Here is a 26,940-nt window from a genome sequence, read left to right as displayed (position 1 = left end):
GAGTGCTGCTTAGTGCTCTGCCCAAGAAATGAGTCTTTATCAGAGCATCTCATATTGTTTAACCATGAACTAAATTGTCAAGTTCTTTCAAGGCAAGCAGCAAGTCACAAAAGAGTTCTGCAAGCTCTGCCACGTTCGTTTAGTGATAGACTTTCATAGGCTATGGCTAACATTTCTAAGCACCTCTGCTCCAAGTATTTTCCATCTTATTTTTTATTCCTGCAGACATGCTGCCATAACATGTTATAGAAGCACAACCATATCGAACTGTGGAATTGCACAGATGTAGCTATATCTTTGGATTTTTTTGATGAACTGGTACAAAAGCAGCTTGCAAGCAAATTCCTACTCACGTGAATTATTGTGCCTGACAAATATTCCCTGAAAGGAGACAGGAATTTTGTCTTCAAGGAGACTACTGAAGTAAGCAAAGGTTTGCAGAACTGTGTCCCAAGACTCCCACCAATCATTTCCTAAATTGACAGAGATGTCTTTGCCAAGAGGACACAGATCTGCAAGGCCAGGCTCCTCTCCCTGCAGCACGGTTAGTTTTTCTTTCGGGCCACAGCATGTTCTTGGTAACATCATCATAATTTCAACTATTTCCTTTAATCCAGTAGAGCTTTACTTGCACTTACAGTGGAGCAAGCAGGATCAGAATCCAAGCTTTTACATGCATTTTTCAGGCACATTTCTGGAATTTAATTTAACATGCACGAGCTTGGCTGCAACTGTTTCAGATGTTCTCTGAGGTATTCTCTCCCCTTTCCTATCCCCACACGAAAACAGTAACAATTGCATTGTCTTTTATGGGCTGAGGAAGTGAAGGAAGGGGAGGGACTTCCAGGAATTTTTAATTTATGTAATTTTCATCTTAATGACTTTTTTTCATTTTTATACATATATGGAACTCTATGTAATGCATACATATAGACACCAACAGAAAGAATTCTGAGTGCTCAGTCTAGCCTTCAGTTTCACATTTTTAAGCAACATTACTCAAGCACAGCAAGGATAACTACTATTTTATAGTTCTCTCTCTCCTTGCTTGACTCTATTTGGATTTTGAAAAGCTCTCTACATTAAGGCTTCTCATTAGCGATGTGAAGCCCAGTACCCTAGAGACAGTATTTAATTCAACCAAGACCTCCCTTCTGGGCATTTCCTGGCAAAAAATGGCCAGATGGAAGAGCTGAAGCCTGCCAAACATTCACTGCAAGGAAGTGCCAAAACAAGGGTCTTTATTGCCGGTAAAAGCCATGGAAACATCAGAAAGCAAAACAAAGTTGCTACCTTTTTTTCACCTCCATCTGCTTCACTAAAGCTGTGATTGCTGCTGCGATGGAGTTGAAGGCACCAGTTTTCACCCTGAGGTTAAACTCTAGCACAGTAGCAAATGACAAAAGTAATTTTACTCCCTGTGTTAAATCATTATGTTTACCCTTATATTACTACCAACCAAGCTCCTCACACCATGTTCTCATTTTCTGTGCTCATACTTGGGAGTTAGGCCTGATAAACAATAACATTCATCATTAGCCCTGGCTGGGCTAAAACAAAGGATGCTATTATCTCTTCCCAAAGAAGACGACGGGGCTAAACTCTCATCCTCCACAGTTCCCCAAAATTCCTGTTACCCTGTGGGTCAGACCTGTGTATTAATAAGATCTGGTGTTTATGCTATCCTGGATGCCAATTCCACCATCTGGAAGTGCAGCTACGAGAGGCATCCACAGTGCTCAAGGATAATTACGCTTACACTGGCCAGGTGCTCGAGTCTTGTCTGACATCGGTGGTCAGTGCCGGCTGTGCAGTGCAGCAAGGCCCAGCCTCCTCTGCTCTTCACCACCACGTTTTTAGCACAGCCGGCTCCTGAACAAGTACAGAAAAACTCTTTAAACCTTTTGGGGACTTTTGCTCAAAGGCCTCCAAGCTCGCAGCGACCCAAAAGCCAAACAGGATTCCTCCCAGTGTCCACAACAATAAACCACCTAAATTAATACATCAACCACCTTTACACAGAGTACAGCTGTACCAATACATCTAGAGCTGGGCTACACCAGTAACACAGACACATTTATACCAGCTGAGTGCTCTAAATATATATGCAACTGACAATTCACGCCTGCACAGGAGCAGGAATAACCTGTACCAAATACAGATGCCATTATGCCAGCAGAACAGCATTCACGCCAGGAGTCACACCAGCTGGACTTCTAACGGCCACGCAGCAATTACTACATTAAAGAAATCATATCCCTTGCAGTCATAATTATACTGGTACAAAAAGCTATGTGCAGACCAGGCCTTAAATCGATTTAGGGAACCTACACAAGGGATTGTTCCTGTTTAATTACGTAGCCATTTAAATCAATTTGTTTAAATCAAGACTTAAGACCTGAAATCATTGTTTGTAAGGAATGTGGTTTTGTTACCTGCATGCACACTGACTTTGTAAATTAAGTCCCTGACTTTGACAGCTTACTCTTATGAGCTAAGAGTTTATTATATGAGTAATAAACAAAAAGCAGTAGGGTAAATGCTTCTGCATTGGTGGCTGGAGGAAACCAGAACAATTCATAGCAACTCCAGATAACGCTGTGGCAAACTGATATTAACAGTGAAGGGTGTTGTTGCATTGCAGTGGCCTGTGAAAAACACCGATCTTGGCTGTCCTAAAAATTTAACTCCATTTTCATCCTCAGTGCTTTGCCACCACTACTGCTAAGTGGGCAAAATCTACTGCACATACAAAGAAAAGGACAGTAACTTGTAATACACTCCAACACAATTTACCTAGTTCTCAAACAAAAGCAGACGAAACAACGTATTTAGCATCTTGCAGTTTTTACCCTGCCTCCATCAGGGACTGTGCTTGACTATCCATGGCTGGAGTCATACAGCAAAACTCTGGCATGTAGTGTCAATCTCAGGCATGAGAGGGCTTGAAGGAAAAAAAAAAAAAGAAAAAAAGAAAAAAGAAAGAGAGAAAGAGAAGAGGCAACAGTGGGAAGCTTGAAAATCTAGTGATTTTATTTGCCTAACATATTTTCCTTTCTCCGCATTTATCTACACATTCTTGCTTAATTTCCCTATTACTTAACATTCTTCCAACACCTGGAAGAACCAGAAGCAGGACACACTTCTCATAGAAGAAAGCTATGCTACATATTTTCTGCTTGTGTAACAACATCCACAGCACCGTTGTGCCATTTTAACAAAAAGAAAAAAAAAAAAGTTGCACAAGATGCTGTCTACATGATACCCGCTCTACCAACTGTGCCAGCAAGAGAAATACAAAAGGTGATCCTCACTAGCACAGCCACAAAGCTAGACACACATGCCTATACCTTTAGCAGTGATGCAGTAATCCCTGCTTCATTCACGGGAGATGATTTTACTATTTCCAGTCCTCTCCTAGTTAACACCACATTAGTCAAATCTTCATCAGCCATGCCAGAAGCCATGCCTAAGAGAGGTACTTATCTCTTTCAGCTATTTTCAACACCAAATCAAGACATTATGGCATTACTAATGCTAGTGCATCACTGTTAACATTGACAAGGATGCCCTGGGAAGACCTGTGCTGGTAATAGCACTAGTGTGCACTAGTCTTCGAAGAGCTGAGGTTTTCCAGTACCTCAGATGGTAGGAAAAATAGCTGTATTTGCCACCATTGCTAACACCAATATAAGACCAGAATAGTGCAAGAAGAATAGTGTTCAAAGTGCAGTGAAACAGATAAAGGCTGTAATGACTTGCCTACCTCAAGATTAAAAAAAAAAAAAAAGAAAAAAAAAAGAAAAAAGCACCCAACATATATTTAAAAGAAAGTCAGATTTCTCATCAAAGTATCACTGTCCTGACTATGGGCTCTGCCTAACAAAGCATGACAGATCAAACGTCGGCAGTTGCAGAGGCCAGCGCTGCTCTCGCTTCCTTCATTGCTCCTGTGCTGAAGGTCCAAGTCCCCAGAAGCCGAGCAGATGGAAGGAGGGCATCTATGCTCCAGCATCATGTTTTACCATTTAAATCGCAGGAAGAAGTAGGGCAGCTGAGGGCTTGGGCATACATTTGTTTCAGGCAACTCACCTACAGGGCACAGTAACCTCTGACAGAGGATGGTAACTTCCTAAACTTGAGAGATGCTACGTTCCACATCTCTACAGCCTCCGGTTGACTGGGCACAAGACTAGACCTGCAGCAGTCCTCAAGAGGTCCAGCCCATCTTGCTTCAGCTGTCCACGCTGGTCCAGAGACAGCAAGTCGTCTTTGCAGCCTTCTGGGATCCCCTAGGCCAGACACTGTCTTTTAAGGACAAAACTGCAGCAACACAAACTGACCCAACTGGATAGAGGATCACAATGGTGGTCTTCATGCCTCATGCAGTTTAATACAACCACTTCAATCACAACTGACTGTTCCTTAATCTAGGCAAATTTGGGTGCATCATCACAACATGAGCTCAGTGCACCAGTATCACAAGTCTGGTCCATACTGGGCTCCTGACCTCCCCTACTACTCCATCAACAGAACTGGTGGTTACTTTCAGACAGAAGGGAACAATTGGGAAAAAAGAAAACACGGCCTTGATTTTAAGGCCAGAAAGGAAACAAGGGGGGCGGGGGGGAGGTGTCTTTTATTTTTATTTGTTGTTTTTTAAACAGTACCTGAACAGTGCTCTTTCTCTTAACTGTCTTAGAGGCCCAATCCCACAGTACCACTGTAGGAGTTTTACAGGAATAACACTGGAATTAAAGGTCTGCAGTACTGAGAGAAAAAGGTCGATGGCAGAGCTAGGTGCCATTTTTCTGTGGTATACAATCATCACTCAAGTAGGAAGAAGACTTGCAGCCAATTGCCAGCAGGCTCTTTGGACTGACTTTCTAATATGTGCAAAAAAAGGCATCACAGCCTTTGCTAGCTCTGCTGATTAAAGATAGACAGCACTTCATCTGACTTTTTCTTTTGCAAGAAGATGACCATAATTCACATTTAATATGCTGCAAAGTCATCTGCCTTCCAAGTACAAGGGAGTGTTCTGCTGAAAGTCACTGCTGTTACGTCAAACTTAAACTCAATACTGCAGGACAGATATTACATTGCTATTAATAATAAATAATCATGATGTTTTTCCTTAATAGAGCATCTCATCCCAATGGATTCTATCCACTTTACAAACTCTGGACCAAATTCCATCCACTGCTACAACGCTGTAACCTCTGTCTGATTTGCATGGGTGCAGAGGAATGTAGAAATTAATTAGAGATTGCATCAGATCTGTGAATTACTTCACTGCAGCTGATGTTCCTCCCACTTCAGGGGTAGATCCAGTGATAACATTGCCAGTGCTTTAACAAGAAGTTCTCACAAACATATTCCAGACAGTGGGCCTGTACAGTATGCCTGTGTGATGCCAGCGCTTCCTGGGAACGGGTGGGAATGTAAGGATCTGAGCAGTATTATTTATGTTCCTCTCTAAATAAAGATGCTCCCTCATGACCACAATCAAGTATAGAAGAAGCACCAGTCAGCAAACAAATTTAAGTGCTCCTTAAGAGGAACAACTTCTGAAGGGCTGGGAAAGTCATACTCTGTATAGTCCCCAGGCGGAACAGACTCCTGCCATGCGCTACTACAATATAAACATTTTAAAAAGTAATACTATGTAGACATGGCTGCAAACAAATGCAGTGAATATTCAGCACAGAGCTCAGTGTTCCTGTCCTTAACTTAAGATGAAAGAGTAAGCAAAATCACTGTAAATAGAATTAAGGGTAACATCTCCAGAGACATGGTTTAAAAACATCTGATACTTGATTCTTCCCAAAAGCAAAACATTTGCTCCCCAGAAACACTTATGCGAACCTCAGGAACAAGTTCTCTTTAGCCGAGTTGACTTGACTCAAGCACCAACAGGACCAGGCACATAAAAGCGTCTGTGCCTTCCCCTTCAACTTCAAGATGAAATGTCATCAAGAACTTCTCAGCACCGCCTGCAGTAAATCACTTCGCCTGATGTGGCAGCTACTTAGTCACACAGGGCAACCATTTCAGTCAGGATCTGAAGAATGTCATATTTAACTGGAGAAGGGGGAGGGATTACACTGTGAAAAGTCATGTGTTGACAGTTTTGAACTAGGTGGAGGGTCACGTCACGTTGTCTGTACCAGCAACTCTTCTGATGCCGAGCACAAATAGGCACTCTGGTGACATATTTTGTGCCTGTATGCAAACACATCTCCCATGCCTGAACAGGTCTGAGATACAACTGTATTGCCAACATGTGGCAGGGGAAAAGCAGACCACTTCTAGCAAACATGCCAAACTTTTCAGCTCAGTGAGAAGGGAAAACACCCCAATTCAACACTAGGACTGTTTTCTATGCTTACCTAAACATTCAGCCATTGATCTTTCTTGACCACCAAGCAGTAAGTCAGTGGGGACAGTAGTTTTGCATTATGCTACAAGGGAACAAGTACAAACAGCAATAAACAAAAGGGCTCCTAAGCGAGCAGGATAGACCGTAGGCAGGAAAGAGAAAGGGTCGATTAGCCCCATTTTGCAGAAGCAAACAAGGAATTTGATTCCTTTCACACAGAAGTGACAAAGGCCATCGGCTTATTTCACATAAAACACCACGGGTTTTATTTGTGCTTTCAGTCATCATCCAAACCAGCTTGGTTTCCAGTTCTCTCTTGAACTTGGTCAGTTCCAGAAACTTGCCCAACATTGGTCTAGCTCCTAGAAAACCACCACCACACAGAGTCAGACCCCGCTCAGGATCCTGTTTCTAACAGAGACAAGCAGCAGAGGCTTAGAGGAAAAGTTAACAGGGCAAGTTTAAAGCTGTGTTTCTCCCATTTTCTCCCCTCAACAGCTTCCAGGAAGCCACAGCTTGGGGACTTCCTCAGCTAGGGTGTGTATTCACACATTTGTGTTTTAATAGTAGTTGATGGGCCACCCTGCCAAAAGCATGTTTTAAGCAGCAATACATCTACATGTCAGACGTATCAGTGAAAACAAACCAACCAAGTTTTTCCCATTGAGTTGTCCGAGTGAAACACAGCTGCAGGGACACCTGTTTCACCCCACTTTCACCTCCGGAGTCCGCATCAGAAATAGGCCAGAGTGGATTTGAACATACTGCAAATTCAGAGTGTAAACACAGCTCTAGACATGTGACAGAGACACCGCCAACCGCTTCCCCGGGCTTTACTTTTTAATAATGAAACCTCCCCAAATGAAAACACAGCTTTGAGCAACAAGCCAATTTAAAATAAAATACAGGTACAAAAGAAAAGTTGGTCCCTGTCTCTTCCCAGGCCAGATATGCCTCCTCTCATACGGAAGCCAGACCTGGGTGTATTAACAAAGAACTCATGCCTTTCTCAACCTTTTCTGCTGCAACGCAGGGCATCACGTTTAGACCTCCTGAAGCCTCCACCTATGAGTAAAACCATCTATGAGTATCACCAGCTGCTGCGTAATATTTCTTGTGTGAAATCTCAGGAGGAAAAAAAACACAAAAAAACCATAAAATCAAGTTTAAAAAAAAAAAAAAAGACCCACATCCTTTCCTTATCATAGTAAGGAATGTTTTTCCAGCTTCTGCTTTCCTCAATCTATACAACATTGCCCCTGCTTACCAGAGGCTTTTGAAACCCCCACTTGACGAATGCAATTGCACTCCTCCCCTCAAAACAGAAAGTTCAGTGATTAAAGCAAAATAATCACTCCAGGGCCCAGCAGTTCCCAAGCCATGAAGCACAAGCAGGACCAGGAGAAGGAGCTGCCAGCAGGGAGGTATTCCTCTCAGCAGTTCGGGAACCACTGCTCTAGCCCCCTGTCTGCACCTGTATGAACATGCAAGAACTTTCATTGTTATAGATCCAATGTCTGAATTTAAAAAAAAAAACAAAAACAAAAAAACCCACAACAACCAAACAGTAAAAATTTAACCTTGAAATAATCAGGGGAAGAGTTATTTATAGTCCAAGAGATATTTCTGTAAATAATAATCCTTTAAGTAATACAGTAAAAAAAGTTATCACGTGTTGCATGTTATCACCTTGTAACATGTTTAATCCCTACTTAATGACCATTCCATGTGCTTTCAAACACATTTTACGACCCCTGCAGCATAGAAATAATGACCTTTGGGGAACGGGAGGAAAACAAATTAACTAGGGAGAAAACACCTTTTTTTTTTCCTCCAGTCTGTTGTTAGCAGATTGCATCAGCAAGTTATCAGTAGCATCTCAGCTACATCAATTGTCAGCATCATTCATAAATTCAGCACATGTCTGGGAACAGATTTTTTTTCTTTAGCCGCAAATATTCAGAGAGGGACAAAACATAGTACTACTTTAAGCCCTCCAGAAAAATCACACCGATTGTGTTTCTTTATTATTTCAGAAATTTTGTTCTTGTGCCAGATGCCTCGTGTCTGCCTGAAACCTCATGGGACTCCACCTCTAAGAGCACAGGCAAGCCGGGGCACTTCCACGAGCAACACCTGCAGGAAAGAGTATCACAGGAAAACTGACACAATCATCACCAAATTAACGTGCGTCAAACATGAAACCTTATTACCTTGATACTGTATTTTATATATGTTTTGTGAGATATATATTTCTACGTAACATTCCATTCGCACATCATTCTGGCAAGCAAGTCCGGCTTCTGGTGCAAGCATTGTATCTCGAGGAAAAAGTCAAAAGTATATTATAATAAGACAAGAAAATGCTCTAACTCAAAGACAAGCATTTCCAAGTACAGAACGTAACACTGAGCAAGGCTTCCAGACAAATGCCTACGCTGTACTTAAGGTTTTTTAGGTACTGCCTTAATTCCCTTAACTGCTTGATTTTAAAGGCTGAGAACACTAGCTGGCTGTGGTATTAGCAGCGTTTGAACGGTAACTAATTCTAATGAGTACGCCAGTAGCGATGTAACACTACGACACGCCACACACATTTATGAGGCTGAAAGCGATAGCGATCAGCCTACACAGCTGCAGCCCCAGAGCCAAACCAGCCACCCTGACTTGTTAACCTCAACGCGCTCTGCAACGAGGATGACTCACAGCATTTCCCCCTCACTTTTACCCTTTCCCACCTATACTTGTAGGCACAAATTAAGACTTCCTCACTCCGGAGGGTGCTCCCACTAAAATCCATCACAAAACAAGTGTTTAAGGACCAGAGATCACGAAGCTGAAAGAGTAAAGCCTAGACTCGGGCTCACACAGGAGACAGGGAGCTGCGGCCCATTTCTGCACGTTCGAAGCCAGAGAAGCTTACAACGGTGCATGCCTACTTTTTCAGTCCCTCCTTCCCTTTGTACGTGATCTTCATTAAGCCTCGGGTGTAAAAGCGTCTCCTCTGCTCTCACCCTTTCCCGCCTCCCTCTCTGGTTTGCAGCTGGGGGCCGGCCCCCCCCGAGCAGCCCGGGTGCCCCCAACGCGGGAGCGATGCTCAGCTCCCCGCTCGCCTGCCAGCCGCCTATGGAAACCGCCGGCCAAACGCAGGCAGGACGGTTATTTTCTCCTTTTTACCGCGACTTTCCCCTTTTCACCGCGACACGGGTGACACCTGCTCCCTCCTCCCGCTCCCCCCCACCCCACCCCACTCCCCGCTGCGTGGGCTGGGTGTCAGGCCCGGCCCTGCCCCAGGCTCGCCCGAGCATCCCGGAGGGGCGGGTGCCGACCGCCAGGGACCGGACCGGCGGGGGACCGGGGACGCAGGGTGTCACACCGAGCTACCGCAACGCCACCGACCCCCCCCCCCCCCCCCGCCGGCGCTCGGCCCTGCTACAGCGGGGAGCGGCGGGCACGCGCGGCTCGGCCAGCCCCTCTCCAAATAAACGGGGCGGGTGGCGGGGGGGAGGCAAAGCCGAGGCAAAACTCCGCGCTGAGGCGGGGTTTCGCTTCATTCAGCCCGAGGCCAGCGCGAAGCCCGAGCCCGGAGCGGGGTCGCCCCCGCCGCCCCACTCACCCAGGGTCTTGACGGCGACCTGCCGGGTGAGCGGCGGCGGCAAGTTGACGCAGACCAAGTCGACGTCCTGGTGCAGCAGCACCTCGTCGATGCGGCTGGTGTAGAAGGGGACGCTCATCTCCTTGGCCAGCTCCTCCGCCTCCTCGGGCGTGCGGCCCCACAGCGCCTTCACGGCGAAGCCCTCCGCCTTCAGCAGCGGCACGATCACCCGCGCCGTCAGGCCGGTGCCGAACACCCCCACCCCGGGCAGCATGGCGGCGGCGAGGCGGCGGGGGGCGAGGCGAGGCGGGCGGCGCGGCGCGGCACGGCGCGGCGCGGCGCTCCCTCCTTCCCTCAGCGCCGGCCGGGGCGGGGGGAGGCGGCCGCCGGGCGGGCGGGAGAAGGAGGCAGCCCCCGCTGGCTGCTGCTGCTACCGCCGCCGGGGCCGGGACCAGCCGCCCCCCGCCTCAGCAGCGCCGCGGCCGCCGGCTGCCCCGCCATGCCCGCACCATCCCACACGCCGGCGCTGCTCTCCCTTAACGGACGCGGGGCGGGCAGGGATAACCGCCCTCCCCCGGCGCAGGCGGCCAACAAGTGCGGGGGGGGGGGTAGCGGCGGCGCGGAGCTCAGCACCGCTCCTCTGCCATCTTCGCCGCGGGCGCCCGCTCGCCGCCGGGAGGGCGGAGCCTCGCTGTCACCTCCCGGGTGTTCCTGCACTCATTGGCCGCCGCCCGCCCCGGCCCCGCCCCGTGCACCGGCGGGCGGAGCGGCGCTGCCGGGCGCCCCCTGGGAGGAGGCGGGCACCGCCCCGCCGGCCGGCGTACCCCGGCTTGGGGGGGGGGCGGTCCCGGGACCCGCGGGGGTTTCCCGCCCGCCTGTTTCGGGGCAGCTCCCTCCCGCGCTGCCGGGCACGGGAGACACCCCCCCCCCCTTCACGCCTCTTCCCCCACGGGAGTGCCGATGAGGGGCCGTGGTGATGGGGGCGTCGTGGGGGGGTCACGGCCGGTAAAGGCACAGGAGAGCTGGGAGAGCCACAGCGGCGAACTGGTGTGAGCTAGTGGCACTCATTGGCCTTCAGGCGGTCTCCTCCGGCGAGCCTTCTCCAGAACCGCGGTGCCCTCAGGCAGGAGGGAGCTGCCCTCCTGAACCCCGGCCCCTGCCCTCAACCCCGGCGTCGGACACCGGCTCCCCCACCCACACCTCCCACCATGCCCACCCGGCCGGGATGCCCGGCCAAGGTCCCCACCACCCATCCCGTACCCGACTGTCGGTCATTTGCTCCCCTTCCAAACACCGCCGTGTCTCTTCGGCTTTACCCGGACCTTGGTTCATGTTGGAAGGACTGGGTGGTGAAATCTGGGACCGCGGAAGAGCAAACCTTCCAGCACCGCTGCGGTGCCTCGTGCCAGCTCCTGCTCATCCCGCCTTTGCCCCCGGTTGGGCTGAACGATGGGCCTCCAGACCCACGCTCCTACCGAGCCGGGGGCTGCCAGGTGGGCCCGGGAGCGGCCGAGGAGCGCAGCACCCTTCGGCCCCACACCGATCTTCTCACGGAGGTGAATCTCTGCCCCGCTCCGCGCACAGGTCAGCTGGTCTGAGAGCAGAGTAGCTCCGGTGAGTGCCACATGGTGACACTGGTGTCTATCTCATTCAAAAAAAAAAAAAAAATTACAAAACTTCCTGCTTCCAGTTAAAGGATAAGAATAAAGATGTTGTTTTTCCACATGCTGTCTTTTTTACCAGTTCCTAGGAGAAAGGAAGAGAAGGGTAAGGAAAGAAAGGGAGGAAGGAATGAGAAGAGAGGAAAGGGAAAAGGAAAGAAAAGACAAAAGAAATTAAAAACCTCACCTATATTAGGCTCCTGGAAATGTGCCAGGGACAATGTTGCAAACGTAATCCACCAGTGTTTGAAAATTGGAAGCCAGCACTCCTTTCCCATACTCTGTAAAGAGGTGGGTTGTGTTTTTTTCCTGCCACCATCTCACAGCAAACACTTCTTCATTACAAAAAGCACAGACGCTGAAAGGGTCGCAGCAAGTTAAACATGTTTTGCATTGCATGCACTATTAACGCCGAAGTGAAGGAGATGGATACTCTTTGGCTTCTGACAATTGAAATGCGATCCAGATCCATTTGTCAAATAACCACAGTGGTATTACCTTTCTTTAAAACACAAAGATTGCATTGGGGCTCTCCATCAGACGTTCAAACCTGTTTATCTGGGGTGTTCCCAGGATGAGCAATTTGGAGGACATTTCTTGTCTTATCTGCTTGTCTGCACACCATAATAAAACCCCGAGAAAGTAGGCAGGTTACAGGAACAGGGTAAATATAGGAAGGTAGAAGAGAAATAGATGCTATAGGCCTATTTAGTCATTATAGAGCTTTTATTATTTCAGTAGGCACAAGCCACTTTATGAAGATCTATGTAAGGTCATTGTTCTGAGACATTTGCAGTAAGGCATAGGAAATGGGAATTAAGGACTAGGGAATGACATTATTACACTCTGCTAAGTCTATTGTTTTCAAAGAGAGAGTTTTTCCTTGCTTTACTTTTTAAAATGTATTTTTTTCTCCAGTTAGGTTAACATAGCTTAGCAGAGTTAAGCTGGGCGAATAGCACCTAGCTCTCAGCACTCCAGTAGCCAAGTCAACCCCTGAACACATTACGACACCAAATTTGAATTACGCATCTGCAGTGGCACTGCGTTCCCCCTCATTTGCTGCAGGGACTTTTGGGGACATACTCCATACTGTTTGTACTGGAGTAGGGTGCAATTCTTTCTCAATTAATTGTGTGAAAGAGGGCCACCACGCTACGCTTGCCTGTCCTCGTGAGCACCCAGAAGGACTGAGGGAAGCCAACGAAGGACAACCAGCCTTTCAATAATGCAGACCATGTCCTCACCATGATGGAGGTGACTGCAACTGTGAGCGAAAGCAGAATCTTTGCTCAAATCCACATCACTAGTGCTGCCAGTTACTTCTGTCTTGAAGTACTGTCAAATCTGGGCAAGATTTTTTGTGCAAAGCAAAAAAGGTTAAGGCAGAGCAAAGTGTCTCGCTTTGAAGACGTGTCTAACTGGGACTGAGGTTCCCTGGGCTGTGTGAATTGAACAGCCTCTGGTATTCTGTATATTAGATCTTTCCACTTCCAAGCCTGCCAGTCTTGTCAAGAGAGCTGGCATTTTGTTCTTAAGGTTGCTAAAGCTTCCTTCAGGGAAGACACACACACACACAGAGATTTCTCTCACAGAGACAATAATTTTCTTCTTTCTTGAGGTTTTTCTTAGCCTGAAATAAGTTATTAGCATAAAGTTGTACATAGAAAAAAAACATAAAAGTTTCATACATCCTATTTCTGTTCCTAAATTCTGTAAATGAAAGCAACCAGCAGGAAACTAATAGAAGTGTTGCAGTCACAATTCTGTTCCTTTTACATATTTCAGTTGAGTTTTGCAGCTCCGGGTCATTATACTGTACAATGTACATATAGGTACATTACCAACTTTATGTGAGAAATCCCAACTAAATAGCTTTTCTACAGAATTCTGATGCAGTTGTTTGCAAAGATTTCAAACTCTCTTTGCAGTTGAATTTCATGTATTGTATGAAGTTCTTTCTGTAGAACTATATTGGTTTCTTCTTAAATAAATGTTGACATTATAAAAGTCAGAAATCCTTGAATTTTTTCCTTTCTGTTTAATTATTTTAATTTAACTTTTATTTAGCTTTGTATTTGGTTTTATTATTATTAAAGTAGCTAGTAAGTTGAAAGTACTAGATATAAAAGGATATATAAAAGGTATAAAAGAATCAATCAAGCATACATGACATGCAAATACTTGTTATCTGTTGGTGTAAGTCAAACACAGGAAGTTGGTGGTCTTCCAGATACAAATAGCACTTAGCAGATCAAAGTCCTGAATTTACTTTCCGAATGTGTGAAGGTGTCTTCCCATGTATTGCAGAGGTTTCTATCTAGAGCCTGCTGAACTCAACAGAAAGATGAAGATCCACCTGATAGAGTACCAGGATCCCACACTGTTTCTTTCTTACTTCTCTGTACTTAAAAGAAGATCTGGTCTTTTGGGGACTTTTTAAACATTTATCCCATCAGACTACACAGCTGCGTTTCTCAAACTTCTCATACATCAGCCTGGACAACAATGGAAAGAGCTGAATAATACATAGCTTCAGTGAAATCCTGAAATGGAGCTTACTGTCTCTCCAAATACTTCTCAAGTTCCAGAATTTTAAGATTAATTAGCTAATTTCCTTTTACATAAATCAGTGTCTTCAAACATGAAGCAGCTGTGAATTTTCATTAACCAGTCAGCTCCTTCTGGGGTACAAGGTTTGTGATCACCACTACTGGACTTCTTCTATGGCTTTGAGGCTTGAAATTATTTGCATGGAAATAATAGCGCTTCGGAGATGAGGATAAAGTGGTGATTCAGACCTGTCTGGTTCTCCCACTCAGCCGTACTGACTCATCCACAGCTTTAGTGTGCAGCATGAGAAAGGATGTGTGAGCCGAGTTGCTCAAGTCCCTTTTTACATTTAATGTCACACAATTGGCAGTTTCTCAGGCCGACAGGAATTTGTTCTTGCAGAGAGCCATACGCTTTGTTTTAGTGTCTCTTTGAATGCGTTTCTACTGAGACAACCCACAGAAGTTCTTGCTCTGGGATCTAAAGGCAGGAACCGCTTTAACCTTTGTAGTATTAAATGGTCCAAAGTGCAACAGAGAGAACTAGAGAAGAGTAGACCACATGTGCTAGCAGAAGGTTGATAATACACTCAGCCCTCCTTCGTTCTGGTCAGTGGGAATCGTGCCCATGCCTGGAGTCTCTAAGCCTGGTCAGTACATTTTCCAAGTTTACTCCTTCCCAGTTTCCAGAGCTTTCCTTTAGAAGCCAAGTGTGGATGGGCTGTGAGGAAGCCAGTGAGGCTTCAAGAAACTACATCGCTAACAAGGTACTTCTGAAGGTGTTGGTGCTCTGTTCACTAAGGCACAGAGGACGACCTAAATAAGTACAATTTCCACTCTTTGACAACACTGACATCCTATGAAGGAAGACAAGTGCATGTATTCCCACTTTACATGTGGAGAAACTGAGGCGCAGAGAAAACGAGTGCAATGCTCTTTGTTGTTCTCTGTTGGGTCTTTTGGGGTGCTTGAGGGCAACTAGGCACCAAAAATGGGGCACTCAGCTGGTAGACACTTAACAGTTTTGGCCCAGCTGGCTTTCCTAAGTTCCTATCAGTCACAGTTCAATAAGGTGAGAAAGCCGGTAGAGAACCTGTTAGCAAAGATGGACATGGGATCCCTTACCAAAAGTAGGAAATGGGAGCATAGCTGTGTGGGTGCACCCATGCCCCTCAATGGTGTAATACGTGCTTAAAGCTCGCATCAGTCATTCCCTCCCAACAGAAACATGGGCATATACACCAGACAGCACACATGCGAGCACTGAATCATCAGATGTGTTGCATGCTCCGCACCTACTGATGAAATCCCTGACATGACTTCAGCAAATCAGGCACACCTGAGACATACCTGGAGCACAACGCTGGGTATTGGATCTGCACAGAAGGCAGGATTCCTGCCACAATAAATTTAAATTTCTGTATCTGTGCCTTGGCCGTTTGCTGCTCTGCCTGGGCTCCTGCCAGGCATCCAGAGACGCTGGACAAATGCAATGGACTGGGCAGAAGTAGCTATAGCTTGCTAAGCCCCCTTAGCAAATCCATGGTTGTTGAAATATGTAAGCAGACCCATGGAGAAGGGGATTCTCATATTGGTACTTTGCTGGGGAAAAAAAAAATAAGAGGGTGAATGAGTCATATAGAAATTCTTAATTCTGAAAAATGGGTTTGAGCCTAAGCAGTGGTTTTGTCATATCACACTTGTTAAGTCCTGTGCAAATAGCTGTAATACGCTGCTGAAGTGGTTATTATTTTAGCAATAGAACATTGCACATTGCTTGCAGGGCAGCTGAGATGTTACTTTGGGATGAAAATAGCAGAGAATCATCACTTTATTAGTCATGCAGGAGTGCAGGAGTACGTCAAAGTGAGCACGTGTGATTTCTAGACTTCTAAGCCTGCCCATGCAGCGTGGGTTTTGAAAAGGTTCAGTTTGGTAGAAACTCCCCTTTTATATGGGAAAGTAGCGAAAGACTGCTCCAAGCTGGAGTCAGTCACCTCCCTGTTCGAGTGTCCTCTTTCTGAAAGCAGCTGGGACTTCAACGCAACTTGCAAGAAACCTTAAGGGAGACAGTTATGGAACAGGTTTTAAAGGAAAATATATCTATTGCATGAATAATTTTTAAATGTCAGATATGTTAAATACTGCAGATGTGGACAGCCTTCCAGGATACTGCAAATCAGTTACATTTCACAATGGAAAACCTGCTGCTGTTTAACAAAGGCTCAGTGATTCAGGCAGGGTAGGCAGGAATTTCTGTCTACCTGTTGCAACAAGCCCATGTCCCGTGTGAGCTAAGAAGATACTGAATCCCAGGAGGATCCGTTTCCTGGGAATAGAAGAACCCAGGTAATTGCCTCTGGAGAGTGCTCTCTTCGAATGCAGGCTTGTGTACTGCTGCTGGGCTTTACACATATTCTTTTCTTTTTATGATACTCACTGCAGAAACTTGCACTTTTCCTATGATCTGTTCAAAATCAAATTTGTTAGCTTCCTGGACACACTGAAATGCCACCCTTCTCTTTCCCCTGCTAGGCTACTGAAGGGAAAGGTACCGAGGCAGTGGTATTTACTGCATTACCCACTGAAGTCCCTGCCACCCTGAATTGTGATCCCGTGATCCTAGAGAGCCTTCCTCATTTGTTTCCATTTCGATTTTGAATTTATGGCACATGCGTTTGGAGCTCTGGATTGGTATTGTGATTATTTTTAATCTGAACAAATACATGCAAGTTAACGAGTCTTCCTTTTTTATGCATTGAGACAAAAAACCAATGAGAAAAAACGTTAGTTAGGCCTACGCCAGTACCGTAGCACAGCAGGGTTAGTGCAGTTTGCTTTCAGACATTGGCGTGCCTCTGCGCTGCTATTGCTCCCTTAAAATCATGCTCTTTAAGACTGTAACACTGTTAAACCTCAGGCTTTAGATTTGCCAACTGTACTGATGCAATCGTGTTGAAGTCTGGCCTGCATTACCTGCTCTGTGACCTTGCTTCATTAAATCAATAATGGTCAATCATGTGTTCTTTAATTGCGCAAAGGGTAAATTCAGTCCAGTTCAGTTTCTAGGCTACTGGCTCTCTGCAAATTCTCCTTTATCTGCAATAGTAAAACCATTATTTTTGGCTCTTTCTGGAGGTTCTTTCTTCAACCCAGGGGAGTACTGAACCTATATAATGTCTGCAGTGAAGAAGGTGAGCACTGTTGTCCTCAGGAAGGCAGAATCGTCTCCTGGTCGGAGGAGGAAAGCCAGTCCACCCCTGGGGTCCCTCGGGTCCCCATCCACACGGGGCGAGGAAAGTACGCTGTCAAGTGCTTCGGGGGATCGGAAACTTACAGCACTGGTTTCCTTATAACACAGAAACAATCAGATGTTGTTTTAATTCTCTCCCTCCTAAGAGCCAAAGGTATTTCTTGGCTTTTTCAAAGCTGGAGACTTCCTTCTTGAAATCAGGCTTAATTGCTTCCCCTTCCTCTTCTGCCTTGCCCCATGCCTGCTGTCATTCAGAACAGGTCCTCCCCTGCTGTGCCCGAAGGAACACGGTAAAAGTCAACGATTTCTTCTATCCAGGCCTGAATCATCACTGTCGAAATGAACAGGAGAGAGTGGCTCTCTCACGAAATCTGCAAACTGAGGCAGGCAACCGGGCACCGGTTTTAATGAGGTTACATATTTGAGATGTTCTTTGAAATCATAACAGCTAGAGACTGACTCCCAACTCAAGATAAACAGATAATTTCCACACCATAAATTCCTGTTAATATTTAAGCAAGGCTTAATCTTCCTCTTGAAATGAAAATACAATCTTTCAAAGGAACTTTATTTAAGAGGAGAATGTTTCATCAAAAGTATTTTAACAGCTCAGATAACTGTATATATCATCATCAGGCTTCAGGCACTAATCACTAGGAATAACACGGATACTTAGCATTTTAGGAACTGGTGCAGCAACTGCAGTTTATTAAATAAACCCTCATGGAGGGACGTCATGATTTCTCATCAGAGTGAGACCTGTAGCAGGGAGCTTCCAGTTGCCACACATCTCACCTATAATGCACAGGATAGTGTTCCAGCTGCATACGTGCCTTTCGGATATTTAAGGACACATCACCTTTCAGTGTAGGACAAATGACAAAAGTGGATGAATGAGGATCACTTAGTAATAGGAAAATTTTTTTTTTTAATATTAATAAGGCTATGCCATAGCACTCAGCACTTCTAATATTAGAAAAGCATAGCAACAAAGAAAGTAGGGCAGCTTTATTAAGGACATTATGGAATCACAGATCTAATGCAGTACACATCGGGCTGTGTCCCACATATACTCCATGTGGGACACTGTAAAATGTATGACTGTGCTCCTATTGTTCTAACAAGAGACAAGACAAAGGAGGGTGCTGAATACAGCAGTGCAATCACTGGCAGCGTTCAGTTTAATATCTCTGTCAGATGCATAATTTTTATTATTTACCATGAAAAGCTAGCCTGGCTTTAATCACATTTGCAAACCATTTTACAAATCCAGGTTAGAGCATTTACACTCAGACTTTAGACTTAACCAGATAAATAGTTTTCAATGTAGTAAACGTTGTGATTGGGCAAGGTTCGAAGGCAAGTCAAAAATAAGCATGAAGCACTTGCCATGAAATCATGCACATCTTGAAAGGAGAGATGCTTGCGTTTTTGTTCATTCATTTCACACTTGAAAAAGTGCAGGCATTTCAGATCCCAGTCGAGGGAAGGAGAAGCTCTGTGATTTAAGTGTTGGAATGCGACATTCTCATCTTTGCATTGTTTTTATCATTTCAGATATCTGAGCATAGAATCACTATGCTGTTCATCTGGCATAGAAAGTGGCCCAGAATTAAACTGTGACTCATTTTCATGACAATTAAGGAGGAGGAAATATTAACTCTTTTCTCACAGCGAATGCCCTAAGTCTATACTCAAAGCAGTCTCAGGTGGATGCAAATCCTGCTCTTCTTTGTGTTAAACTCTCCAAATAAGCACAGACACAAGGCTTTACAGCCCTGCAGTTAAGCCTCTCAGTCAAGACAGACAAACCTGCCTTGATTCAGTTCCCCCACATCAGACTTGCAGTAGAACTAACCAGTAGCTAACAAGTTTTAGCGGCCTCCAATGCCATCTCCTGTTTCTCTTTATCCCCCGGGCAGTGCATCGTGCAGTGGTATTTGATCTGAATATTGATGGCTGCCAGCATGCTGCACTCAGCATGTTTATTTGGAAAAAAAAAAAAAAACCAAACCAAAAAAACAACCCAAAACCAATGCTAAACCATTTTGGAATAATTCAGAGGCAACAGCTGGGATCAGGGAATTTGGTAACCTGCGTGCACAGCAGCATCCCGGCAGAAGGACTGGGCTACCCTTGGAAATGCCGCAGAGCTCGAGTCCTTCCTATCCCTGGAAGAAGGTGTAATTGCAGTGAGTGGTGCGGTGGGATTTTGAAACTCTCCCGCAGGCATCCAGGGGGATTATGCTGCATTTGGGCTGGGCTGGTTTAGCACAAAACACGGACAGGACGTGTAATGCTGGAGCGACTCAGTCTGAAAGTCAGGCAGAGAGGAGGGAAGGAGCAGACGAGTCCCAGGTAACAAGCTCCATAGTAAAGAGCATCTCTTTCCCTGGGCTGAACCGATGCATCAAGGCTGCTTCGCTTTTCATCTCCTGACTTCCCAGGGTGCCAAACTCCATCTCTCTGGTTTTCTCCCTTCAGCTGCAGAACGTCCCAGTTCCCTGCATGGCCTAGAAACCTCACGGGTTGTGACTTGCCGCTCCACGGAAATCTCGGGCTCTTCCAAGTGTTTCTGGTCAGAACTACCTGATGGTTTCAGAGGTATCTCTCCATTATGGGAGATCTGTGGGGAACACAAATGGGACAAGACAAGGGTAGAGAGATGGGTGTTTGGAGAGGGGAAAGGCCAGGCAGAAAACACAAGTGCCTTGCTCCTCAGAAAAGCAATACAAAGAAACGTGAGGCAAAAAGTACATTTACTGGAAGCCGTTTGCGAGAGACGGCTGGGAGCGAGCGGAGGTAAACCGAAACAGCAGCCAGCAGCGACGGGGTTAGCACCATGCCTCCTTCCTCCTTTCATGACCACAGAGGCACAAAAACTTGCTACCTCCTGTTGTGAAAAATGAGCTGGGTGGAGCGACTCGTATGCCTGGGATTTAAACAATCTATTTTAATTGTCACTTAAAGGAGAAAGCAAGTGACCTTGGTTAAAATTATCAGGTTTTATTCCTGTTTTGCATTTGTATTTAATAATTTTTCCAAAGAACAGTTGATGCCTAGTAGTTGGTTACCACTGAGATTTTTTCGATAGCACCTGAAGCCATTTGCTACATTTCATACTTTCTTGTTTTGCTAACTTAGAATGTGATATGTATATGTTCAAATACTTAAATACTTAATACTTAAAAATACTTAAACAGCTGACATTTTTATTCAAATGCTTAATGTTTACCTTTTATTATATTAGAAAATGGCAAATTATATTTTGTATTTACTACGTTATTCATTTTTTTTCCCAGGAGTTATGTTGAATTGCCTTTGGATAGAAATTAGGCTATAATAACATACAAAAAGGCAGTATCAGTTTTCATTATCAAATGAAGTCACATTAAATTATTTGGATGTGAAAGAAGAAGAAGGTGTCAAAACACATTTTATATTTAAAGTTAACTGAATTATTAAACAAAGAACACTGATGTTCATGAAATAACCATTAACCAGTGCTTAAACAGCCTAGAACAAGTGGATCTCAGCCCTGGTGTCTCAGTTTATTCATAGACTGGTGGGTAGGAAAAAGAAACTTCCAGCTTTTTTAACCTGTAATTAATTTCTCATTTCTAATGAACAACTCATTGACCAAGCTAAAATGAAGAAACTGAGATAAAGGAAATATGCTTTCCTCACTTTCAGTAAAGGCTGCAAGTGAAAAAACCTCATTCATCACTTCAATAAGCAGTTGTTCCAGGAGTTTACTTACTGCCTTGGCTCCCCATTTCAGTGCTCTGCCTTTCTTTAAAACCTCGTTAGCAAGTGTGTTACTACAACACTGAGCTTTTAATTTGAGCAAGGACTGGACCTCAGGTCTCCCCTCCTCCTCACAATCGAGTGCCCTCTCCCGTGAGCTGCGAGGTCGTAGTTGGCTTAGGAGAGATGGAAATACTCCATAGGGAGTGGGAGGGCTCTGCTGGGAGGGAGAGGCTGAGAGCTGCCAGGAGCCTGAATGCAAGAACAACCTCCCAAAAGGTGGGAGACGAGATTCCACATTCCCTCGGGGCAGATGGGGGGGTTGAACTTGATTCTTCTACAACTTGAACTAATGCCTTTACTGCAGAGTTCGTGCATAAGAGGGAAAATACCGGTCATCTCCAGATTTGCTGGGTGGGAGGTGAGGTGAACTTTGACTCCAGATGCAGAACAGGTTGGGAAGCACCAGTCTGGACATGGTGGTGGCATTTAAACACAAGACAAGCAGCTTCGTCAGAGATGCGTATGTTTGGCTGCATGGACAGCACCAAAAAGCCGTGCATTGAAAGTGATGCTTCTCAAATCCAGAGCAACTTACATCTTTCAGGAAACAGATCAAAAGGCTATTTTGTGCAGTCACCACAGTAGCTTTTGTTTGCAACCAAATACAATTAGGGATGTTCAGTACTTGTATTTTCCCCATTCTGTCTGTTCATGCTGTCACTGGTGATAATTTAATTTTGTTTTTAAATTGTGGTGCTTCCACAGATCATCTTCTGATATCTTACAGACCGTCAGTCATTTCCAGACTGGAGGTTAAAAAGCTTTGATGCTGGGGACTCAACCATTAGAAAGCTAAGCGCACCAAAAGGTTGGGAGCACAGAAGGATAAAACTGGATTTTGTGACTGCCAAAAATATTAAACTCTCCTAAATCTAGCACAGAGTGTTTTCCCATGTCATAATCAGCACATCCCAAAACAGAAACCAGATCTTCTGAGTTCCAGCCCAAAACCTCTCCACTGGGCCACGGTTATTTTGTCTGCATTAATTTTGCATTCCCACATCTGGTAGAAAAGCACAGTTTTAACATCTTAAAATCCCAGTGAAACCTTCAATAACACCAAGAAGCTTCCAAGGCATGCTCAACACTGCTGACTGACTCCAAGTTTATTCCTCTTGAATTAGACTTGTTGCACAGCCGGCTTGTGTTGATCATTCGCAGGAAAGAGGTTTCTCTGTTTTTTTGTAACACATTGATTAGAACCACCCTGTTTCCACCAGGGGAAATGGAAAATTCATACCATGGGACCTTCTTTTCCACATAGTTCAGACACATTGACTACTTCCCTCTCCTGGAGGGAGCCAAGATTCATTCTGGACAGACAGTCCAACCTACTGAGAGATACCTCTGAGGTCAAGGAGACTGCCAGAGGTGCCAGTCAGGCCACATTCAGTGCTTGATGCTGTGGAGTGCTTCTAAATCAGACCTCAGCACTGGATAAAGCAAGATACACGACTGAGGATTTGGACCGTGCAAACGAAGATGCTGAGGTCAAGACTTCCAGAAACCAAGATTTCTAGCCTGTTACCACATGAGTCCTGCTGCCCCTGGAAAACATTTTCAGCCTTTGTGCTGTGCTTGCTTTCTTGATTAAATACAGAAGTTGTCTGCATGCTCATAAACTGCCATGGGAGGAGGAGTACCACTGAGTTTTAAAGAGCTTTAAAAGCGTAAGATGGCCTAATTTCCTCTCAAAACTCTCTCTTAATTTCCCGTCAAACAGCTGCCACATTAATCAAATTGCAGCTTGCATGGCAAAACTGTGATCTTGCCAGGTTCTGTGCCTGTAACTCTTTAGTGCTCCTTCAACTGACTTCTGCAAGCCTGGTTCAAATGGATAATTTTTTTACATTCAGTTCATCTTCAAGGTTAGGAGAACTTTGCCTTACCAAATATACTGGTATAGAAAAATCTCAGTAGGAGAGATACATACCACATACAGGCATTACCTTTTAATCACGCAAGCCTGCTGGATCACCTGAGACAAAACAGAAAATACCGGCACAGGAACATCCGATCAATATGTGGAGGAAATTTCTGTGCTCTTCACAGAAGACACAAGGGAAGGGGAGAGACAAGAGAGAAGAGAGAAGCAGAATTTGCTGCCTTAGAAAAGGAAGATGTCAAGTAAGATAGGGAAAGTAGGGAACTGGAAAAAAACTCTGTTTACAAGAGGTCCCCGAAAAAGATGGCACAGAACAAGCTCTGAACTGTAGCATTACTTGAATGACTGGTCTGGCATTTGCTCACTTTTTGTTTGCAGGGAGCAAAACTCAGAACAGCTTTTGTCAAAAGCAAATTGTTTGGGGCATCTTGTGTCTCTCCACGAATTCACCGTTGCTTCAGAGTTTCACAAGTAGCTCTTCCAGTTACCCGAATAGTCATGGAAAAATGCTATAAGAGTCCACGCCTCCCCTCTTCTTAATTGCTCACTGGAAACTTTTCACACTATCCATCACACAAGTCCTAACAAACCTCCCTTCCAAACAAATCTGGACTCCCTGCAATTCCCCTAGGAAAGAGGCGAGCTTAATGTTTGCAGCCAGTGAGCTGGACTGCAGAGCATTTTGGTAACCTCCCTCCCTGAAGTATTCCTCTTCCTTTGATCTGCAACGAGCTCCCTTCAACACCTGCATGTGGGGAAGAGCAAAGGAGCTGGAGATAACCTCCTGCCTCGTGGCCGCTCTCCTCCCTTCCCCCCGAAATCAAAACCCAGCTCTTTGCAGCACCAGAGGATCCTGAGAGGCAAAGAGGGGACCGGGGCTCATGCCCCTTCATGAACGGGTCGGGCAGCGGTCGTGACGGGCTGGCAGAGGTGCGCGAGGGCTGGGCGAGGGCTGCATCGTCTCCCGCAGCCATGGCCCTGCCCCGATGCAGCAGCCTTTCAGCCCTCCCGACTGAGGAAAAGCTCATGAAGCCCCAAAGTGTCCCAAACCCCCAGCAGAGGTTTAGCCATGTGGCAAAACCCCTTCAGCCCTTCCCTTGGCCGTGAAGCCCAAAATAGCTTGTTTTCCAGGTGGGCAGCTCATAGACACATAACCAACCTTCTTTTGGAGCGAAGTGAGCCCAGAGGGTACCAACAACCAAATAACTGCAGGAGGTGAAGAGGAGCCATGGCCAGGGCACAGATAAGGTACCTGGATGTCTCCTGTTGCCTTTGCATGGACACCATGCCAAATCAGCATTTGAGGGAGGTTTTTGCTTTTATCCAGGATCATCTTGCCAGGTCATCTGGCAGACCAGTTGGTGTTTCTGCATGGGAGCTATATCTGGACATTTTGGGCTTCCCTGGGCAGTAGAAGCTGACCAGGTATGCCCTGGGTGCTCGGTATTCCCATCCGTGGGCACAGCATCGCCGTGCAGCCGCTCCGTAGGTCTGACACTCGCTGGTGGCACCGCACGTACCCAGCACACAAACACCATCTGTACGACACACGCACAACATGCTCACGGCTTTCCAGAAACCTGGGGGCTACCAAGGAGGCATTATGTCGCACATGTGGGCATCTTTGTACCCAAAGTCTCCTAGGGAGAAACATGACAGCCCTCAGCATGGATCTTGCTTCATCTGCAGAAAGGCTTGGCCGTCCCTGTTGAATGGCCCCTCTGCATGTCCCCGTATCCGTAATTCATCTGGTGTGCAGGCTGTGCTCCAACAGGCTACATGTGACGCCTCTTTTCAGTCAAGCTAGTGGGAGCTGTGTTAATCTTTACTTATCTCTGACTGCTTCTTCAGCTATTTGTTACGTATATATTAGTGCCTTCTTACTCCACAGAAATAATTTTTAATGTGCCCATAGGGCTGACTGTGTAAGATGCCACATCACGACAAATAAGGTATTTTGTGTTCACATAATGCCTACTGCTTTTCACTAGCAGGTCCCAGAGCACTTTACAAAGGAGTCTGGCATCTTTATCTCCAATTCACATATGGGGACACTGAGGTGCAGGAAGGTGGGCAGTCTATGGTCAGCCTTAGCTCAGCAGTGAATCCAGGGATAGAAACAATTTCTATTCTATTCAAGTCCAATATTGTATAAACAAGGGCACCTGGGTTTGGTTATTGGGGTTTTAAGCCCCCATTTACCACTTACTTTCATATACCTTGTGTATCTTATACCTTTTCTCTCCCCAGTCGCAGAAGCCCTGCGCTGTGCACCTCACCCTTCCCTCCATGGCAAAACAGATGGGAGCCAGCTGACGGCAATCCACTGCTTCTTTCTAGCACACATGTGATTTCTGATCGAAAGCCAGCAGCTTGGTTGGCAGGAAAAGACTGAAAAATATCATTGTAATTAATGTGGAGAAACTTGAAGCTACAACACTATCAGCAATTCTGCAGAATGAAACAGAAAAGTGCAAAAAGACTAAGCGATGCTTTGCAAGCCATATGGGTGGTTTTTTCAGGGAATGCTGGACAATTTTTAATAGACCAGTTGGATGGGCAAATTCCTGTGATTTTAGGGCAGGGCATGGAATGACAGAAAGTCTGCTGGATGGTCATCTCTGGTGGAAAAAGGAAAAGCAAAGGTGTTTCAGAAGGTGGGTATCAGAACCACAGAGGGTTTAATACTGCTGGGTTAATGCAGACAAAAACTCTTTAATGGCAATCTGCCTGGGTTGGGGTTGCAGAAACTCAGTCAAATTCAGAAGCAGAAGAGTGAGATCAATACAGAGCAGAGTACCAATTACCAGCCCTGGTTTTCGAGAGCATCCTTCATTTGTCCTCTAAAATTTCCTTTGTCTCTGTCACAGTTCAATAGACAGCACTGAAATTTCCCTTCCAAGTTATGAAGCAGGTTGCAGCTAGCAGGAGAAGCGACACCATATACATTAGAAATCTGTGTTAATCATACACAGAAAAACAACTTCCAAGTTTAAATATGTACGGTTCCTTGCCTTAGATCAGAGATTTACCTGAGAAACAGACATGATTTGTTAAGTAAATGCTTTTCTAATTCTCCTCAGAGATACACTTCCTTAAAATATAGTGTATATCCTTGTATATATAATACAGTCACATTAGGGAAAATACAAACTGCATTGAAAATGCTTAGATCAGTGTCTTCCTCTGAGAGCCGGGCAGCTGCAGCTCCAGCATCTCTCTTCGTTCCCCTTCCCCCCAAGCACCCCAGCAAACATTTAAAATGCAAAGGCTCAGCCTGAACGTAGAATTTCACGACTTCAGTTGGTTGGGTTTAGTTGGTTCCTTTTTCAGGGCAGGTCTCCACTGCAGGGCTGAACCGGCCAGCCAGGGTGGGTTTTGTACCTTGCTCCTTTATTTCCCTCCCTTCCATTTTTATGAAATCTTTTTGCATTTTTGCTCCCTGTGGGGAACGGTGGAGAAACACTTCAAACCAACGAGTGGAGACGGCAGCGACTGGCCCACAAGCAGGGCAAGAAGCCCAGCTGTGCCATGAACAGGCGCCGCACGCTTGCGGTCGCTGAGGTCCACTTGCCATTTTGTCACGGGGCGAGTCTCGCTCGGCAGCCGTACCCGCCAGCCCGGACGGCATGTCACAGCCAGCCCAAGCCTCGAGCAAGCCGTCAGCTCCTTCCTCCATCTGCACAACGCTGCCCTGCCTCACCGGGCTGCTGGGGGCTGCGTTTTGCATAGTACTGGTTTTTTTCCCCCCATCCTCTGTAATGGAGCACTTTGGAGGAGGAAAGTGTGACTACCTTGAATT

General features: G+C 45.8%; 1 protein-coding gene across 1 annotated transcript in view; it reads right to left on the bottom strand.

Moving 5' to 3' along the window:
* The window catches only part of GFOD1 (glucose-fructose oxidoreductase domain containing 1), a 75,679-nt gene extending 65,046 nt beyond the window's left edge, over positions 1–10,633 (bottom strand). Inside the window, exon 1 of the mRNA XM_052815897.1 lies at positions 9,999–10,633. Coding sequence (XP_052671857.1) covers positions 9,999–10,251 — 253 coding nt within the window. The 5' untranslated portion in view covers positions 10,252–10,633. The remainder of the gene's footprint in view (positions 1–9,998) is intronic.
* Between the last annotated feature and the right edge of the window lie 16,307 nt (positions 10,634–26,940).

Source organism: Harpia harpyja, chromosome 1 (genome assembly GCF_026419915.1).
Source record: "Harpia harpyja isolate bHarHar1 chromosome 1, bHarHar1 primary haplotype, whole genome shotgun sequence".
In the NCBI taxonomy this organism is placed as follows: domain Eukaryota; kingdom Metazoa; phylum Chordata; class Aves; order Accipitriformes; family Accipitridae; genus Harpia; species Harpia harpyja.
The sequence above is the reverse complement of the archived record's forward strand: the minus strand, read 5'-3'. Positions and strand labels throughout refer to the sequence as shown.